The 16,046-nt window shown below is 55.8% G+C and overlaps 2 protein-coding genes across 4 annotated transcripts; one reads left to right on the forward strand and one right to left on the reverse strand.

The window, feature by feature from the left end:
• The first annotated feature begins 2,885 nt into the window (after positions 1-2,885).
• On the forward strand, positions 2,886-6,108 carry PLP2 (proteolipid protein 2). The gene is made up of 5 exons (XM_084870142.1): positions 2,886-3,144; positions 4,424-4,576; positions 4,682-4,777; positions 5,303-5,393; positions 5,698-6,108. The coding sequence occupies exons 1-5, from the start codon at positions 3,049-3,051 to the stop codon at positions 5,718-5,720; spliced, it is 459 nt and encodes a 152-aa protein (XP_084726268.1). The 5' UTR covers positions 2,886-3,048; the 3' UTR covers positions 5,721-6,108.
• A 39-nt stretch (positions 6,109-6,147) lies between these two features.
• On the reverse strand, positions 6,148-15,238 carry PRICKLE3 (prickle planar cell polarity protein 3). 3 transcript variants are annotated; one of them, XM_084870132.1, is made up of 9 exons: positions 15,073-15,237; positions 13,834-13,919; positions 12,944-13,127; positions 10,627-10,740; positions 10,198-10,335; positions 9,080-9,283; positions 8,798-8,984; positions 7,440-7,742; positions 6,149-6,894 (listed from the first exon to the last, which is right to left on the reverse strand). In XM_084870132.1, exons 1-9 carry the CDS (start codon positions 15,112-15,114, stop codon positions 6,329-6,331), a joined length of 1,824 nt encoding a protein of 607 aa, XP_084726258.1. In that variant the 5' UTR covers positions 15,115-15,237; the 3' UTR covers positions 6,149-6,328. The 3 variants fall into 3 exon arrangements, with proteins under 3 accessions (XP_084726260.1, XP_084726258.1, XP_084726259.1); XM_084870133.1 differs by lacking the exon at positions 13,834-13,919 and having other exon boundaries at positions 6,150-6,894; positions 15,073-15,230; XM_084870134.1 differs by lacking the exons at positions 12,944-13,127; positions 13,834-13,919 and having other exon boundaries at positions 6,148-6,894; positions 15,073-15,238.
• Between the last annotated feature and the right edge of the window lie 808 nt (positions 15,239-16,046).

Consider the following 16,046-nt stretch of genomic DNA (forward strand, 5'->3'; position numbering starts at 1 on the left):
AGAGTTAGAAACATCGATGAGAGAGAATCATCGATCAGCTGCCTCTTGCACACCCTCAAATGGGGATGTGCCCACAATCAAGGTACATGCCCTTGACCGGAATCAAACCCAGGAACTTTCAGTCCATAGGTCAACGCTCTATCCACTGAGCCAAACCGGTTTTGGCAAGTGCTGCTCCTTCCATGCTTCTAGAGGAGTCTCTGCTTCTGCCCATCCCCAGCCCAGCTGGGTTCTCCCCTCTCCACTTCCCTGTGCCAACTCCTCCTTCTCCATCCACCTTGAATGGTGAGCACTGGAGACATTGTGGAGGCGTGGGCTGCCCCTGACTCTGAGCTTGGTTCGGTATGGCTCTCCAGAAGTAAGGGAAGGCCTCCTGAGCCCAGACCAGGAGGCTAATAATAGTAACCCAAGCCACCAGTTACTTAGCCATATCCCTACTACTGGCTTCACTTGCGCTGTATCCGGCAGGTTACACATCTGTATGATATGCCCATTTCATAGAGGACGGAAGTGAGGCCCAAAGACTACATGCCTAGTCTAGCTGAGGGAGGGGTTGTCAACATGAATCTAATCCAGGCCTGATTCCCAAGCCTTCATCTCACCTGTATTTGACAAGTACTAATTGACTTCAGCTGTTTACCTTGTGCTGCGTGTGATAGGCCTGGGGAGATGCTCCGGGGAAAACAAAGATTTCTCTCTCTGTGTAGTTGTTGTGCTGGGGGTAGACATGTCAGAACAGACAGGAAAATGAATAATATCAGAAGTGTCCATCTACACAATGGAATACTACGCTGTGGTAAAAAAGGAATTCTTACCATTTGCAACAGCATGGATGGAACTGGAGAGCATTATGCTAAGTGAAATAAGCCAGGCAGAGAAAGATAAATATCACATGATCTCACTCATTTGTGGAATACAATGAACAACATAAACTGATGAACAAAAATAAATCCAGAAACAGAAACATCAATCAGAATGTCAAACCTCAGGGAAGGAAGGGGACAGTGGGGGTAAGGGGGAGAGATCAACCAAAGGACTTATATGCACGCATATAAGCCTAATCAATGGACACAGACAACAGGGGGGTGGGGCATGAATGGGAGGTGAGCAGTAATGGGGGAATAAGAACACATATAATATCTTAATCAATAAAGAAATTAAAAAAGAAGTGAAAGTTACGAAGACAGCAAGAGGAGGTTATGTTGGGGAAGGAAATTATGGTGGGTTGTGGGCCTCTTTGAAGACATAACACTTGAGCTGAGACCTGAATGACCAGAAGCGAGATGTATAAAGAACTGGGAGAAGTGCATTGACAGCAGCAGGAACATCAGGTGCGAAGGCCCGGATGAAGAGCAGAGTATGGTATGTTCTAGAAACTCAAGCACGTCTTCAGTCTTCACACAGTTGGAAAGCACACACTGAGCCCTAGGAAAGTGGGCTTCATCCCTTCTGCTATCCGACCACTCTTTCACCGGGCTGAAAGAGGAGAGTCCCTTCTCTGGTTTTGAGGGGCCAGAGCCTAAGGGATGGACAGCATGAAAGCCCTTCGGTTGAACTATCCTGGCCTTCCAGCCACAACTCTCTCCTCAAGTGAGCTGAGAATAAAACCAATGTCCAATCTAGAGAGTGTGCACCCAGCACACCTAACCAGGTGCCTGTCTCACATGCAGAAAGCCAGTCTGAGTCAGGAGAAATTGCTTGCTCAGGGCAATACACTCTCCAAATGCTGTCAGCCTTGTCACCCAGCCTGGCACCCCAAGAGCCTTCCCCCCATCTTGCCAAGCTCCAAGCAATAAGACTCCTGTTCCTTTTCCATTCCTCATCGAGGGCTGGGCTGACAGCCCCTTGCCTCAGAACCAGAAAAGCAGACTGCCCTAGGATTGCAGAACAGAGTATCAGACACACCCTGAGCTCCAACGCTACTCATAGTGTTTGCCCCCGTTTACTGAGCAGATGCTCACCAGGCCCTGTCCTCTCTCGGCCTGTGTACCACGGCAGTTCGATTCCCATCACTGCCAGGAGGTTTATTCCATGTCCCAGGTCCTTTATCTGCAATTCCCAATCCCCACAGCCCTGGAAACTGAGCCTCCCCACAATTTGGAACCATTTGTTACAAAACCTGATCTGGCTCAATGAGGCACAATTTTCTGTCCTACTTATCCCACTTACAGTGAACGTCCACGCCTTTGCTCGAGGAAATATTAACATGCTTAGAACACACACACACACACACACACACACACACACACGGCAGTCTCACCACTGAATATTAAGTAATACACCATCTATGCACTGGGAAATTTTTTTAAAAAATATACTGATTTCAGAGAGGGAGAGAGGAAGAGAGAGAGAAATAGCAATGATGAGAGAGAATTGGCTGCTTCCTGCATGCCCCTACTAGGGATCAAGCCCTCAATCAGGTCACTTGCCCTCGATGGGAATTGAACCTGGGACCCTTTGTCCGCAGGCTGACACTCTATCCACTGAGCCAATCCAGCTAGGGTTGCACTGGGGAAATTTTCCAAAATTCGAAATATTCCGAATTCTGGCAATATACCTAGTTTCACCAGGGCCTCCACCGTTTGTTTGTTTGTTTGTTTGTTTGCTTGCTTGCTTGTTTGTTTAGCGCTAAGGAAACCCAGTCAGTCCCTCCAGAAGGCCAGCTCCCCTGGGCTGTGAGTTGAGGCAGCCCTGGAAACATTTGCATTCTTAAAAAGGGCAAAGGGTTTCGCCATTACCGTTCAAGGAACCCCGAAGTGCCAAGTCTCCGAGGCTGGCACCTCCGGAGATGGGGCGCCCCGGGTGGCTGCGCTCCGGGTGGGGACGATCCCAGGCGGGCGGGGCGAGGGGGCTTCCGGGGCGGCAGCCACCTGGCCCGGCCCCCTCAGGCCCCGCCCGCTTCGGCTGGGCTCGGTGATTCACTCCCTCCTTCGCCTCAGGGCCCCCTTCCCGGCCAAACGGAGGGCAAGACGGCTGGGTGTGCAGTGTACACGAGCCCGCGGGAACCCGAGCAGATCGTCCGCGCCCTCAGGGACTCCGGCCCAAGCCATGGCGGACTCCGATCGCTTCTCGGCCCCCGGCTGCTGGGCCAGCTGCACCAGCTTCGTGCGCACCATCAAGGGGATCCTTCTGTTCGCCGAGATTGTGAGCGTCCCGGGCCGGGGTGGGCAAGGGCGGGGCGGAGTGGCTCGATAGCATGCACACACACACACACACACACACACACACACACACACGCATGCCGAGGAAGGCGCGGGGCCGCGGGTGCTGGGCAGAGGGACGGGGGAAGTGGGTTCGTGGCTGAGGCCCGAAACCAGGGGCGCAGGGCGGGTCGATGGGGTTTGGAGAGGGTGGTCGGGAGTCGCTGGGCCACGCGGTGAGGCCAGGGGTCATGGGGCGTCTGGGGAACGCCGTGGAGGGAGGCCGCGTGGACTCCTCCGTGGGCTCCAGGATGGGGCTCCAGGGGGCTGGGAGGTGGGGGACCTCCCGTGGCAGGGCGTGGCGCGGCCCGAGCGCCGTCGGGCGGGCTGGCGGGGCGCCCAGGGGCGGGGCCTGATGGGGTGGAGCCCCGTGCTAGTCCTTCCAGCCTTTCTCGGGTTCTTTCTGGCCCTTCCGTGGTGGGGCGGGAGGTCCCTCGCTGTTTGGGAGCCTCCGTTTCCCGCCCCCTCCCCTCACAGTGAATGCCGCCTTTGAGTCACTGGTAAAACGGGTGCGGTGCCTTTAACCGGAGCCCTGCCCCTCTGGTGACACTCTCACTGCTTCTCAAAGGGGTTGCCTGGGGAACTGCACGTCCCGCCCGCCCCAAGCTGGCTCTGCACTGCTCACCAAACACCTGGCAGGGCCACTCCCAGCACGCCGCCCCTATCTGAGAAGTGAAAGGGGGAAACTGAGGCACCCGCCTCTACCCTTCCTAGCTGGGTGACCCTGGGCAAGTCACTTAATGTCTCTGTGTCTCGCTTTTGTCATCTATAAAATAAAGATACTGATAACAGTTCCCAGTTTATTGGGCTGCAGGATGATTAAGTGAGTTAATACTTGTACAGCTCTTAAAACAATGCTGGGAACACAATGAGCACACAGTGTTTAGCTGTGATTATTTGTCATCTTCCCAGTCCTGGTAGGCATCTGAGTTTGAGACCCCTGATTTTTTAAATATATATATTGATTTCAGAGTGGAAAGGAGAGGAGGGAGAGATAAAAAAACATCAATGATGAGAGAGAATCATTGATCGGCTGCCTCCAGCACACCCCACACTGGGGATCGAGCCTGCAACTGGGGCATGTGCCCTGACTGGGAATCAAACTGGTTCATAGGTCGATGCTCAATCCCTGAGCCATGCCAGTGGGGCCAAGAGACCCTTGATTTTTAACCCCTCAGCCCAGGGAGTTGATGGAGGCCCCCTTTCTCATGTCATCCTTCCAGATACTGTGCCTGGTGATTCTGATCTGCTTCGCCGCCTCCACATCGGCATACTCCTCTCTGTCAGTGGTTGAGATGATCCTTGCTGCTGTCTTCTTTGTCATCTACATGTGTGACCTGAACTCCAGGATAAGGATCATCAACTGGCCTTGGAGTGTGAGAAAGGGGACTGAAGTGGCTAGGCTAGGGAGGGGCCTCAGCATTTGGGATTGTCCTGGGAACTGTGGATGCTGACTTCCTTTCTCTCTATACTCCTTACAGGATTTCTTCCGAACCCTCATAGCATCCATCCTCTACCTGATTATCTCCATCATTGTGCTCGTGGAGAAAGGAAACAGCTCCAAAATCATCGCCGGGGTAAAGACTTTAGAGGCAGCTTCAAAGCAGAGAGAGAGAGAGAGAGAGAGAGAGAGAGAGAGAGAGAGAGAGAGAGAGGGATATGGGGGTGGGGTGGAGAGTTGAGGACCTAGGGGCCATTTCTGTCTCTGCTTCTGGCAGAAAATGTAGGATCCACAACAGGCCACCTTGTCCTCAGGGTCCGCAGGCAAGTCTGGCCAGAACCTTGATTCCTCCCAAGATTATCATTGGCTGTAAAGGGCCATCCCTGGCCTGACACAGGATCTTTGTCAACACACTAGACTGCCATCGGCTAGAACTTTGTTTTACGTGTACACTGGGAATGGTGCCACGTAGATGGGGGAGGGCTCTCCTGACTTGAGCAGTACTAGGCGAAGGGAGAGTCCGGGTAGAGTCCAGTGTCCCGACCCTTTCATCGCCATCCCTTCCCGGGGCAGTCACCGGAGGTAGTAGATACAAGGAGGTAAGAGGGTGAGTAGGCTGATCAGCTTAACCCACAGCCCCCACTCTCATCCCCACTTCCAGGTGATGGGCCTAATCGCTGTGTGCCTCTTTGGCTTCGATGCCTATTACACTTTCCCCTTGAAGCAGCAAAGACACACAGCAGCCCCTACTGGTAAGTAAGAGTCTGTGTGTGTGTGTGTGTGTGTGTGTGTGTGTGTGTGTGTAGAGGGGTGTTGTTGCAGAGGAAAGGGCATGAATGCCAGCTCTGTTTCTCATTGCTACTTACGGCTGATGTCTGTTCTTGGTTGTTGTTTTGAAATTGTTGTGCCAGGCGGCAGCTTAGGTGCTTACCTAGGCCTCCATCTTGGTTTCTCCCTACTTACGGCTTTAGTATCAAGTACCATAAGCATCACCATTCTTGTTTGTAAAGTGGGCATATGGGTCCTAACTGCTTTCTCTCTTTTCCTCACTTGCAGACCCTACAGATGGCCCAGTGTAGGTGCACTACCTGGATTTCTCTATGCAACCTGCAAATAACTCCCATCGAAATCACTGCTCCCCGCCCCTACAAACACTCCTAGCCAACTCCCAGCCTCCTATTGAGGTAAAAGTGCCTTTATCTGAAGAATGTGTCTTCCAGCCTGCCAATCAGCCCTCCTGGGTGTGGCCACCTCTAGGGGTGTGCCTGGGTTCCCCTTCTGAAGCATCTAGAAGCAGACACCAGTTCTGCCCCAACTATGCCCCCACCTAAGCAGCAAAATGAGGGAGAGGGGTACCTCCGTTTCAGACTCTGGGCCCCAGGTTGTGACACACTGTAAATCACCTCAGTGTGGGAGGGGGTTCTGCGGAGGGATACATATGAATAAATAATAAACGGATTGCTAGAATATATGGTAATGAATAAGTTCATCCTTTGATCAGATGGGGATATCTCAAGCATCAGGAGGGGAAAAGAGGGAAGGGAGGCAGCTGGAGCACAGAGGGGGGGAAGCCAGGCCTGTTTTAACCCAAATATTAAGACACTCCAATCGTACAAACAGAGGTAGCAAGGAAGGGAATTTATTCTCAAGTCTTGGAGAAATGGAGCCCTCCAGGACAGCCTCGCCTTCAAGCCACGATGCAGTTCTTGTCTCTGGCCTGGCGAGGCGTCCCTGGGCCCGAGTTCTCCGGGGCCACCGGAGATGGAGAGTTGGGGGTCTTCGTTGCAGTGTCCTGAGCAGCCAGGGGCCGGGTCAGGTGCGGGGGCAGTGGGATGCGTTCCCCCAGGAAGAAGCCATCATCCTCGGAGGACTCTGAACTGGAGCTGGAGGGGGAGCTGGAGCAAGATTCGGAGTCTGATCCCAAGTTACATTGGTGGTGAAGTCTGCCAGACCGGCGTCTGCGGCGATGACGGTGGCGGCGACGCGTGGGGGCCCTGGGAGGGGGACTGCGAGGCCTGCGGCGCTGGCCTGGAGGCGCACTCAGGGTCCGCCGAGGGCCTCCTCCGTCAGACACCAGAGGGTCCCGGAAGCTGACTCGAGGGGCACTTTGGCGACTGAAAGAATCATCTTCAGGGTCCAAATGGCCGAGGGTCCCTGCGGGTGGCTCGGGGGCGCTGCGGAGCCCCAGCTCGGGCATGGAGTGGCGGTGAGGGGCCCCTCTCCGGAAGCGGGAGGGCTCCTCGGAGCCTGCAGCTGGAAGCAGAGATGGAGGGAGTCCCTGTATGTATCTGCCTTCTCCCAGAGGAGCCCTGTGGATGGCCCTTCTCCTTTCCCCTATCCATCAGCACTGGGAAAGTGGGGGGCAGGGGTCGGAGAGGGCAGCGAAGTGGGGAGTCGGGGAAATAGGAGGCCTGGGACGGGGTCTGAGTGGAGGGGGGGGGGAGGTTGGAATCCAGGGGGAGGAGCAGGACTGGATGGGGATAGGGGGCGTGGCTTCTGGTGGAAGGGGCGTGGCACAGGCTGGAGCAGATTAGGTTTTCCATAAAGTGGAGGGTCCAGGGTTTGGAGAAGAGGAGGAGGAACTTGGGCTGAGGCAGGTACCAGTTGAAGTAGCGCAGGGCCTTGTATAGAAGGGAGCCGACGGGGTTCAGGAAGAGGTGTAGTTTGGGTGCAGCCCAGGCCTGGGATGATTTGGGGGTGGGGCCAGGGGGACAGCAGGTGAAGGGACTGGGCAAGTCACCCCCAGGGACCAGGTTTGGGGGGGGGAGGGGCTGGGCAGGACTCCAGGGGTAACTCACTGGGCTCAGCCTCGGTGCTGGTGCCTTTGGTGGCGGTCTCGGATGGCCCCTCCCCAGGAGAGAGAGAAGCTGTGGGGGCTGGGAGCGGTGTGGAGACTGTGCTGGCGCTCCAGCTGCGGCGGCCGGGCGCCGAGGAGGCTGTGGGCTCGGACCCCAGGCTGCAGGCTCGAGAGCAGAAGATTAGGCCCCGGCGTGGCAGAAAGGGGCGACCCAGCAGGGCCCGCCCGCAGCCACTGCAGCAGAAGCAGCGGTCGGAGGCGTGCCAGTGCTGGCCCTCGTAAGCCATCTGGCCCTGGTCCAGGCCTGGGGGGACACCGCGAGGGGGGGAAACTAAGACAGAGCCCCCCTGGCATGTCCCACCCCGCTCACATGGGGCCCTTCTGAAGAGAGCAGGAATCTGAAGCAACCCCAAGACTCCTACACACTCCCCACCCCCACCTCTCCAAAATGGCGCCCTTCTTGGCAGAAAGCAGGAAATCCGAGGTTTGGCCCTCACCGCAGGGTACCTCAAACTGGCTGATTACCATCTTCTTCCCTACTCTTTCTTTCCCAGGGTCCCCTCTCCAAGGGTGGGGCCTGAGTACTGGACTCTAAGATGTGGGTCAGGCTTAGACAGTGAGGTGGCTTCCGGTGGAAGGACAGATGGAAGGACAGTGGACTTAAAGGGGCCTGGGCCCTGCGGACAGGGCGGGGTAGGGGTGGCCTCGATGGGAAAGAGGTGAATCTTCGAGAGCAGGGTGTGGTAGAAAGTATGATGTACCAAGGCCAGCGATTTCCAACCTTTGCCGTCTCGTGGCACACATGAACGAGTGACTACACTTCTGCAGCACAGCACACCACAAATATATGCTTTGCTGATCTGACAACAGATAGGTATAATTTTGATTCATTCGCGCCAGACGGCTATTGCTGTGTTGGCTGTTGTCCTTGTTTATTTGACAATCTAAGGGAAAAGAGGTCAGGGCCCCTGACTAATTAGTCAGGCATTGCGTGTTTTAAGAATTCTTGCGGCACACGAGTTGAAAATCACTGAGCTAGGTTGATGGAGAGTCTTAGAGCATAGGGTACAGCTTAGGAGCATAGGAGGTAGGCTGTCAGGGAGGCCCGGGCTACTGGGAATGAGAGGGCACTCTGGGGGTGGGGGTGTAGCGGTGCCCCGTACTCTGTAGGAAGATTTAGAGAGTATGGCTGGGTGGGGGGGTCTCAGTGATGGGACCCGCAGTGAAAGGTATAGGGTTATGGTGCTTGGACTAGGGGATAATGGTGGGCAGCGCCTGGAGGACAGAATGAATAGAGGGGGCGGGGGGTTGTGGCCTAGATGTGAATCCATCCTCCTGTCCAATGCCATGTTCACCCACCGATGTGCTCCCCGCAGCCGTCACAGTACTCCGCATGGCGGGCCTCGTAGCAGGCGCAGCAGTGGGGACGGCTCTGACGCATGACGTAGCGCTGCCCTCCTAGGGATGCTTCACACTCGAAGCAGCAGAAGTGACCCATATGCCAGTGCCGGCCCTCGGCCTCCGTGCACTCAGGGGAGAAGATGATCTGGGGGGGGGGACGCAGGCCATCTGTGGCCGTCAGCGGGGCCTTCCCTGGCCCTGGCCGCCCTCCACTCCCTCCCCTGGGCAGTAAGGCATCACCTCGTCGCAGGCTTGGCAGCGCGGACGCAGGCGCTCGGCGTGGTGGCGGCCACAGTAGACCTTGCCAGCGTGGTAGAAGTAGATGAGGTCCACCAGCAGCTCCCGGCAGGTGGAGCACACGAAGCACTGAGGGTGCCAGCAGGCACCCAGGCCTGCTCGGCTGGCGAACACTGCGATGTCTCCGCCTCCGATCTGCTTCCCGCACTGCCAGGCGACAGAGAGGCACGGTCACCCTCAGCGACATGGTTAGACGGGGGATCGGCCAAGGTGTATATCATACTAGGGCCTTCCCCATGGTCGGCCTTTGTGACCGGCCTTACCTACGGGGTAACTTCGAGAAAGGCCCTGCCTCCATGGGAGGAGGAAAGTGCCTTAGAAATGGACCCTGTGTCTGTGGGAAACCTTACTCATCCTGGTGGCCTTAAAGGAGGCCTTGTTTTCGCAGGGCTGGTGAGACCATGGAGCCAGGCCAGGCCCAGGGGGAGCCTTAGCAACAGACCTCACCTAACAGTAGGATGTAAGGCCAGGCTCCAACCACTGAGGGGAGGGTGCCTCAGAGAGAAATTCCACCCGCCACCTGGCTCTACAGACAGGCCCTGCCACTGTGGGTGGGTTCTTTTTTATATATATAAATATATTTTATTGATTTTTTTACAGAGAGGAAGGGAGAGGGACAGAGAGTTAGAAACATCCATAAGAGAGAATCATCGATCAGCTGCCTCCTGCACACTCCCCACTGGGGATGTGCCCGCAACCAAGGTACATGCCCTTGATCAGAATCGAACCTGGGATCCTTCAGTCCACAGGCCGACACTATCCACAGAGCCATACCAGTTTCGGCAGTGTGGGTGGGTTCTTAAGGACAAGTCTCCACCACAAGAGGACCAGAGAGGAAACGAATAGATAAGGTCCATTGCGGCCTCCTTAGAGACAGACCCAACCCAACAGAGGGATCTGAGGAACAAGTCCCATCCACCAGGGAGCCCTACACACAGACATCGCTGGCCAGGAAAGCTTAGAGGCAGTCCCTGCCTGCCAGTGGGATAGGGACATGGGTCCTGCAACCCAGGGCTTGGAGCAAGGGCGCCACTCCCTCCCCTGAGCCTTCCATGGCTCACCTCCTCGCAGATGGCCCCGGTGATGGTCACTGGGAAGATGCGCACAGTGCCACGCCCCAGGTTCTCCCGTTTCCGCTGCTGGCTGAAGGCTCGGAGCTCTTTCTTTTCCTCCTCTACCAGTGCCGTGCAGTACTGTGCCTGAGGTAGGGAGGGTCAAACAGGCTCCTCCCCTGCTGTCTGCCCCCCACCCACCCACTTTCAAATTTCTTCCATGCCTCTGTATAGATGGCGCTTCCTGTAGAGATAACCATCCCTGTCCTCCTCTCCCAAGTCCCACGTGTGGCTTTGCCAAGGAATGTCCTCTGCCCTTCAGACCTTTCCCCTCAGATCAGCTCACCTCTGATCCTGCCCATTTCTTCCCAGCTGTGAGGCATTTGCCCAGGCTGTGCCCCCTCCCTGACATGCCCTTCCTGTCTTCTCTCTCCTCACCTCACTGTCGTGTGGTGGAAGCTGGTGCAGCAGCTGCTTGATTCTGTATTTCTCCCCGGGACTGTTGACGTAGGGGACCTTGTCCTCTGGGAGGCAGCTGAAAAATTGGTATACCTGGGAGGACATGGGGGATGGAAGAAAAACAACTGAGATGAGGGGTGGTTGGAATGCAGTGGGATGGCGGGTCCCTACTTCTCGGAGCAAATTAAAATCATCAGAAGGCAATGTCTACGGACTCCCTCCATCTATGCTTCCTAGGGGCTGGGTCATTTCTGTCACCTCCCAAACATGCCAGGAATTCGCTCTTGTCTTGACCCCACTTTTCCTTCCTGCTACTGCGTCTACTTTTCTCCTTCCCGTCCAGCAAAATTCCTCAAAAGAGCTGTGTGCACTCATTGTTTCCACTTCCCCTCCTCCCAGTCTCTCCAGACCCCACTCCAGTCAGCCTTCCCTGCCCTTCCTCTAAAGCTGTTCCTGTCAGGGTCGTTGATGACGTTCACATTGTTAAAGTAATTGTTCAGGTCTCAGTTCTCATCCAACTTGACCCATCAGTAGCACCGGACGTAGTTAATGACTTCCTGGAAACACTGTGTTCCTTTGGCTTCCAGGACATCACACCGTCCTGGGCTTCCTCTTACCAAAAGGAAAGCTGTTGGACACTCCTCTGTTCTTCTGGTTCTTCAACTAACTGGCCCTTAAGTGTGGGAGGGTCCTTAGTCTCCATCATTGATCCTCTTGCCTCTGTCTCCTTTCACTCCCTTGCGACCTCATGACAACCTAAGTCCACCTCATGGCTAAGGCCTCACGAATGCATGCTTCAGGCTCTATGATCTCCCCCTTGAGTTCCAAGCAAAGTGGCCACTCAGATGTCTAATGGGTACTTCAAACTCCGGATGCCCAAACTTAACTTATGCTCTTAGACCTCCAACATGCTCCTGCCTTAGTCTGATCCACTCACCTCCCCCCCGCCTCCCCACCTTTTAAGGTAATCTTTGACTCCTTTCTCTCTCACACCCACAAACAAATCTCTCAGCTTTACTTTCAAATTCCAACTGGAATCTGACCACCACTTACTGCTTCTACTGCCAGCACCATCATCAGCCAACTAGGTTACTGAAGTATTCTCACTTTCATTGGTACCCTGCTTCCATCCTCACTCCTACAGCCTGTTCTACACTCGGCAGCCAGAGGGATCCCGTGAAATCCTAAGGCAAATCATATCCCTTCTCTGCTCACAAATCTCTTGTGGCTTCTCCCTCATTCAGAGTAGAAGTCCAAGTCCTCTCCATGTCCCTGCCACCTCTCTGACCCCACCTCCGCCTCATCACTCTCCTTGTTGCTCACTCTGCTCAGTGTACTGGTATTCTCACTGCTCCTCACACATGCCAAGAACACTCCTGCCTCAGGACTTTTGCATTAGCGATTCCATTTTCCTAGATCTCTCTAACTTACTATTTCTGCATGGTTCATTCTCATGACCTTCAGGAAGCTCAAACTCAAACATATTCTCACAAAAACTTACCTGGACACCCTATTTATAATCCTAACATCTCTCTCCACCGCCCCCCCCCAACTTACTTCCTTGCTTTTCTTTAATCCTTAGACCTTACACCATATTTCATTATTAGCTCCCTTCAGGAATTTAACCTCTACATGGATATATATATATATATATATATATATATATATATATATACTGAGTGACCAGAGTATTATGATCTCTGAATGCATAATAATCTGGCCACTCAGTGTATATCCTATATAATAAAAGGCTAATATGCAAATTGTCCTCTCAACTAGGAGTTCGACCAGCAGGCAGGCCGGCCAACCGCCCATGTCCCCTCCCCCTGGCCAGACTGGCTGGACCCCACCCATGTACAAATTCATGCACCGGGCCTCTAATATATATACACTGAGTGGCCAGATTATTATGCATTCAGAGATCATAATACTCTGGCCACTCAGTGTACATGGTGTATTTTGTTCTCTGCTGTGTCCTCACAGCACCTAGAACAGTGTCTGACATGCAGTAGGTGCTCAATAACTATTGAATGGGTTAATCAGTGGAGATGTGAATGAAGTGCTAGGATAAGCCCTGAGGTAAGGGATAGAACAGGAATGGGTGAAGAGGCCCAAGGAACTGGCCCAGTGATCGCTCAGAGTTCCCTTTGGGGGGCTGATCACCTCTAGATCTCAGAGGCGTCAGAAAGACAGGCACAGTCTGACCACACACCCTAGTGTTGCCCCAGAAATAGGTTTCTACTTGAGAGTGTGTGCACCCACTGGAAAGCAACAGTGGATGGTGCCTTCTGGTCACCTGCTCTGGCTTGAGACCAGGGGGCACCCAGGCATACTCCTCTGAGGCACAGCCCGAGTCGTCATCGGAGATGGAGTGGCGCTGGAAGTCTGAGATTAGCCGACACATGATGCGTTCCAGGTCCACAGGCACTGCGTGCACGGCGTGCTCCTCCCGAGGGCACTTGCAGTGCTGGCAGATCTTTCTGAGGGGGCCAGGATGGGGGTCAATTACTAAGGGCAGCTCACTTGGACCCCTTGACAGCCCAAGAAAGTCCAACTGAGGGGCAGGGACACGCAGATGATCACCACCAAAGGACTCTGGGCCTGGGGGTGGGGCTGTGAGCCTGGGTGGAGGAGGTGAAGAGATGGAGCTGTGGGGTCTCAAGGCCAGCCCTGACTTTCAGCTCTGAGATTTGGGCCTGACTAGGGCTGGGGTTCTGAGTCTGAGGTTGGAGTTATACATCTAGGGGCTTCCGCTCAGGAGAGGCTCTGGACATTTTGGGGGAACTTTCCCTGGAGGTGGGCTCTAGCCTGTATTGAGCCTCAGAACTTTCGGATAGGGCTCTCTGTTGTACATTATGGATTGTTTTAGGTATGGAGCTCCAGGAGATAGGGCACAGGGGTCTGGGAGAGGAGTTCCTAACTTGAGAAAGGGGCGTGGAGGACCACAGATCTCCCTAGGGATAGGACTCAGGCCTGAGGAAGGACACTTCTGGGGCGGGGCTGTGTCGTGGGTGGAGCTCTCCCGGGAACCAGACAATAGGGAATGAGTCAGGGGGCGGGGCTCTGAATCACAGCGTGAGGCTTTTTCCCTGACTGAGCTTCCTCTGTGGACCGCGGGCAAGCCAAGGGCGTGGCTTGAGTCTCAGGATTTCCCTCCAGAGGCAAGGCCCTGGGATGGTCACCTACCTCCAGCCATGCAGCAAAAAGCCAGGGCACTGCTCCCTGCAGGAGTTGCAGGGCTGGCCACGGTCTGGGTCCTCTGCCTCGGGAGGCTGTAGTGGGCGGGGGCAGACGCGGGACCCCGCCGGGCGGGGGGGGGGGGGCAGGGAGGGAGAAGTTAGGACCCGCCTCTCCACTCCGAGGCTGGAGACCGCACGCTGGGGCCTGTCCTACCTGGGTAGCGCTGGGCAGGCTGGGACAGCACCCCGAGCTCGGGGGAGGGGTATACAACAGAGACAGCTGAGGCCACCTCCCTCTATGCCTCCTTTTCAGGGAATTCCCCTCCCCAGGCCAGCCTCCAACTCCTCACATCCTGCCGGGACCCCTCCCGGCAGCCTCTGACTCCTGCAGGTCTTAAACACCTCCTCCAGAACTTAGAGTACTCGCCCCACTCAGGGCAGAGTCCCTAACCTGGGTGTCTACCCCAGGCTTCGTCTAGGCCCCTGCTCCACCCACAAGGCCAGCAGCACTCCCGTCCCATAGGGTAGAAGTCTGAGACATCATCCTACCTGGGATCGCCACAGGAACCACCCCCCCCCCCAAAAAAAAAAACCACCCTGGTTTCACCCAAGGAACTGGAGAGCCTCCTGCAATGGAACAGGAGGCTCCCGATCCATTCAGAAACCCTCAGGAAGCCTTGGCTCTTACCCCTCGTATCCTAGGGCTGTTCTCTCCTCTGGCCCACCAAATCCAGGCCCCACCTAGAGGTCCCCCCCAAAGGAAGAGAGAGACCCTCCTATCTAGGAAGTCAAAGGCTCTCTGCTCAAGTGGAAGCCTGGAAGGCTTACCCCAAACCCCAATCCCTGGCCTCTCAGTATTCCGGCACCCCTAGAGCGCCGACCTCCCTCTTCAGGTCACCTTCCGCCAAGGCACAGGGCGAGGTTCCTTCCCTCAGAAGCTCAAAAGGTCCCTGCTCGATTGAGGAACCCAAGACCCAACCTTTTGGCCCCCAGAGACCCCTCCCATAACCCACACGAGAGGGAGACACACCGGTCTCTGGGTGCTGCTGAAGGTGTGCGGAGAGGTGATGAGGGAGTGTGGGCCACCAGATTCCATCTGCCTTCAGCCCCTTCGGTCTGGGAATTCTGGGGATGGGAATTCCCAAACCATCCGTGGAGCGCCTCCTCGCTACCCCTCTCCCCTGCCCCCTCTCCTGGGCCTCAGTTTACCCCTGACCCCCCCGCCGCTGCCCTGAGTCTCGCTCACCGCGCGCCCGGAGCGGCGCCTCCGGGACCCACGCGCGAACATGGCGCGTCCGAGCAGGGTCAGGACGGGCCGGGTCAGGCGACAGGAATTCTCGGCGGCGTCCGTCAGGCCACCGCGCGTCCTGCCTGGAAGCTGTTCCGTAAACCTGACACCGGCCAGGGGAGGAGCGCGCCCCGCAGCGCCCGCCCCCGGGCCTGCCGCCTCTCCCGGGCCCAGGCGCCCCCTGCCTAGAGGTGAAGGGCACGCATCCCGGGAACGCTGTGCGGGAGGGCTCCCTGCCCTCTGCCACGCGCCCCAGAGACCCGAGGTGCCACGTGGCCCCCCACAGGATATTTTAGGGCTTGAAAGCTCTGTGATGGAGGAGGGAGACTTGGTAGTGGCGATCTGTAAGGAGTGGGCGATAGGAGTTGTGTTTGGAGGAGGGGTGAAAGCCACCTCTTGGCGTCTTCCTCACTAGTGATGTTCCGAGGGACTCTTTCCCTTGTAGGAGCGCTGCAAGAATGGTCCCAGCTCCATCGCAGCCCCAGCTGGTGCTCCCTTCGTCCCCATCAGAGAGCTAGCTCTTATACACCCCCACAGCCCTGCTCTCTTCCCTTCAGAACCAGGATTATTTGAGATTTATGAGGAGGAGGTTAACGTCACTGGCCAGGTTCCCATGCCCTCCCTCCCTCCCCCCATTCTTACAGGCCCAGCTGTCATGCCCCCTAAATCCTGAGGTCTAATAGCCTTTCCTCCCCGGCTCCCATTTTTCTCTCTCTAGTTAGATATCCTTTTCCCTGAGCTCAGTCGTCTCTCCTTCATGTTCTACAGCTTTGCTGTGCCTCGGGGCTGGGAGGAGGGGGTCACCGGCCAGCAATCAGAACTTGGGCACTGGGCTGGGCTGGGGTCTCTAATTAGGCCTGGCGGAGGCGGCGGTCAGCCCGGCCTTTCATCGCAGGCGCCAGGGATTTCCAGGCCCCACCCCTCCCTATCCC

This window comes from Pipistrellus hanaki, assembly GCF_964339955.1.
Source record: "Pipistrellus hanaki genome assembly, chromosome: X".
NCBI lineage: Eukaryota > Metazoa > Chordata > Mammalia > Chiroptera > Vespertilionidae > Pipistrellus > Pipistrellus hanaki.

Bases quoted from the DNA above. Each gene is read 5' to 3' on its own strand.
- PLP2 (XM_084870142.1), top strand. From the start codon at position 3,049: ATGGCGGACTCCGATCGCTTCTCGGCCCCCGGCTGCTGGGCCAGCTGC. The intron at 4,778-5,302 runs GTAAAGACTTTA...CCCCACTTCCAG, and splicing joins GCTCCAAAATCATCGCCGGG to GTGATGGGCCTAATCGCTGT. The intron at 5,394-5,697 runs GTAAGTAAGAGT...CCTCACTTGCAG, and splicing joins ACACACAGCAGCCCCTACTG to ACCCTACAGATGGCCCAGTG.
- PRICKLE3 (XM_084870132.1), bottom strand. From the start codon at position 15,114: ATGTTCGCGCGTGGGTCCCGGAGGCGCCGCTCCGGGCGCGCG. The intron at 9,284-10,197 runs GTGAGCCATGGA...GTCGCCTGGCAG, and splicing joins CCGGGGCCATCTGCGAGGAG to TGCGGGAAGCAGATCGGAGG. The intron at 6,895-7,439 runs GTGAGTTACCCC...CTCTGCTTCCAG, and splicing joins CAGCACCGAGGCTGAGCCCA to CTGCAGGCTCCGAGGAGCCC.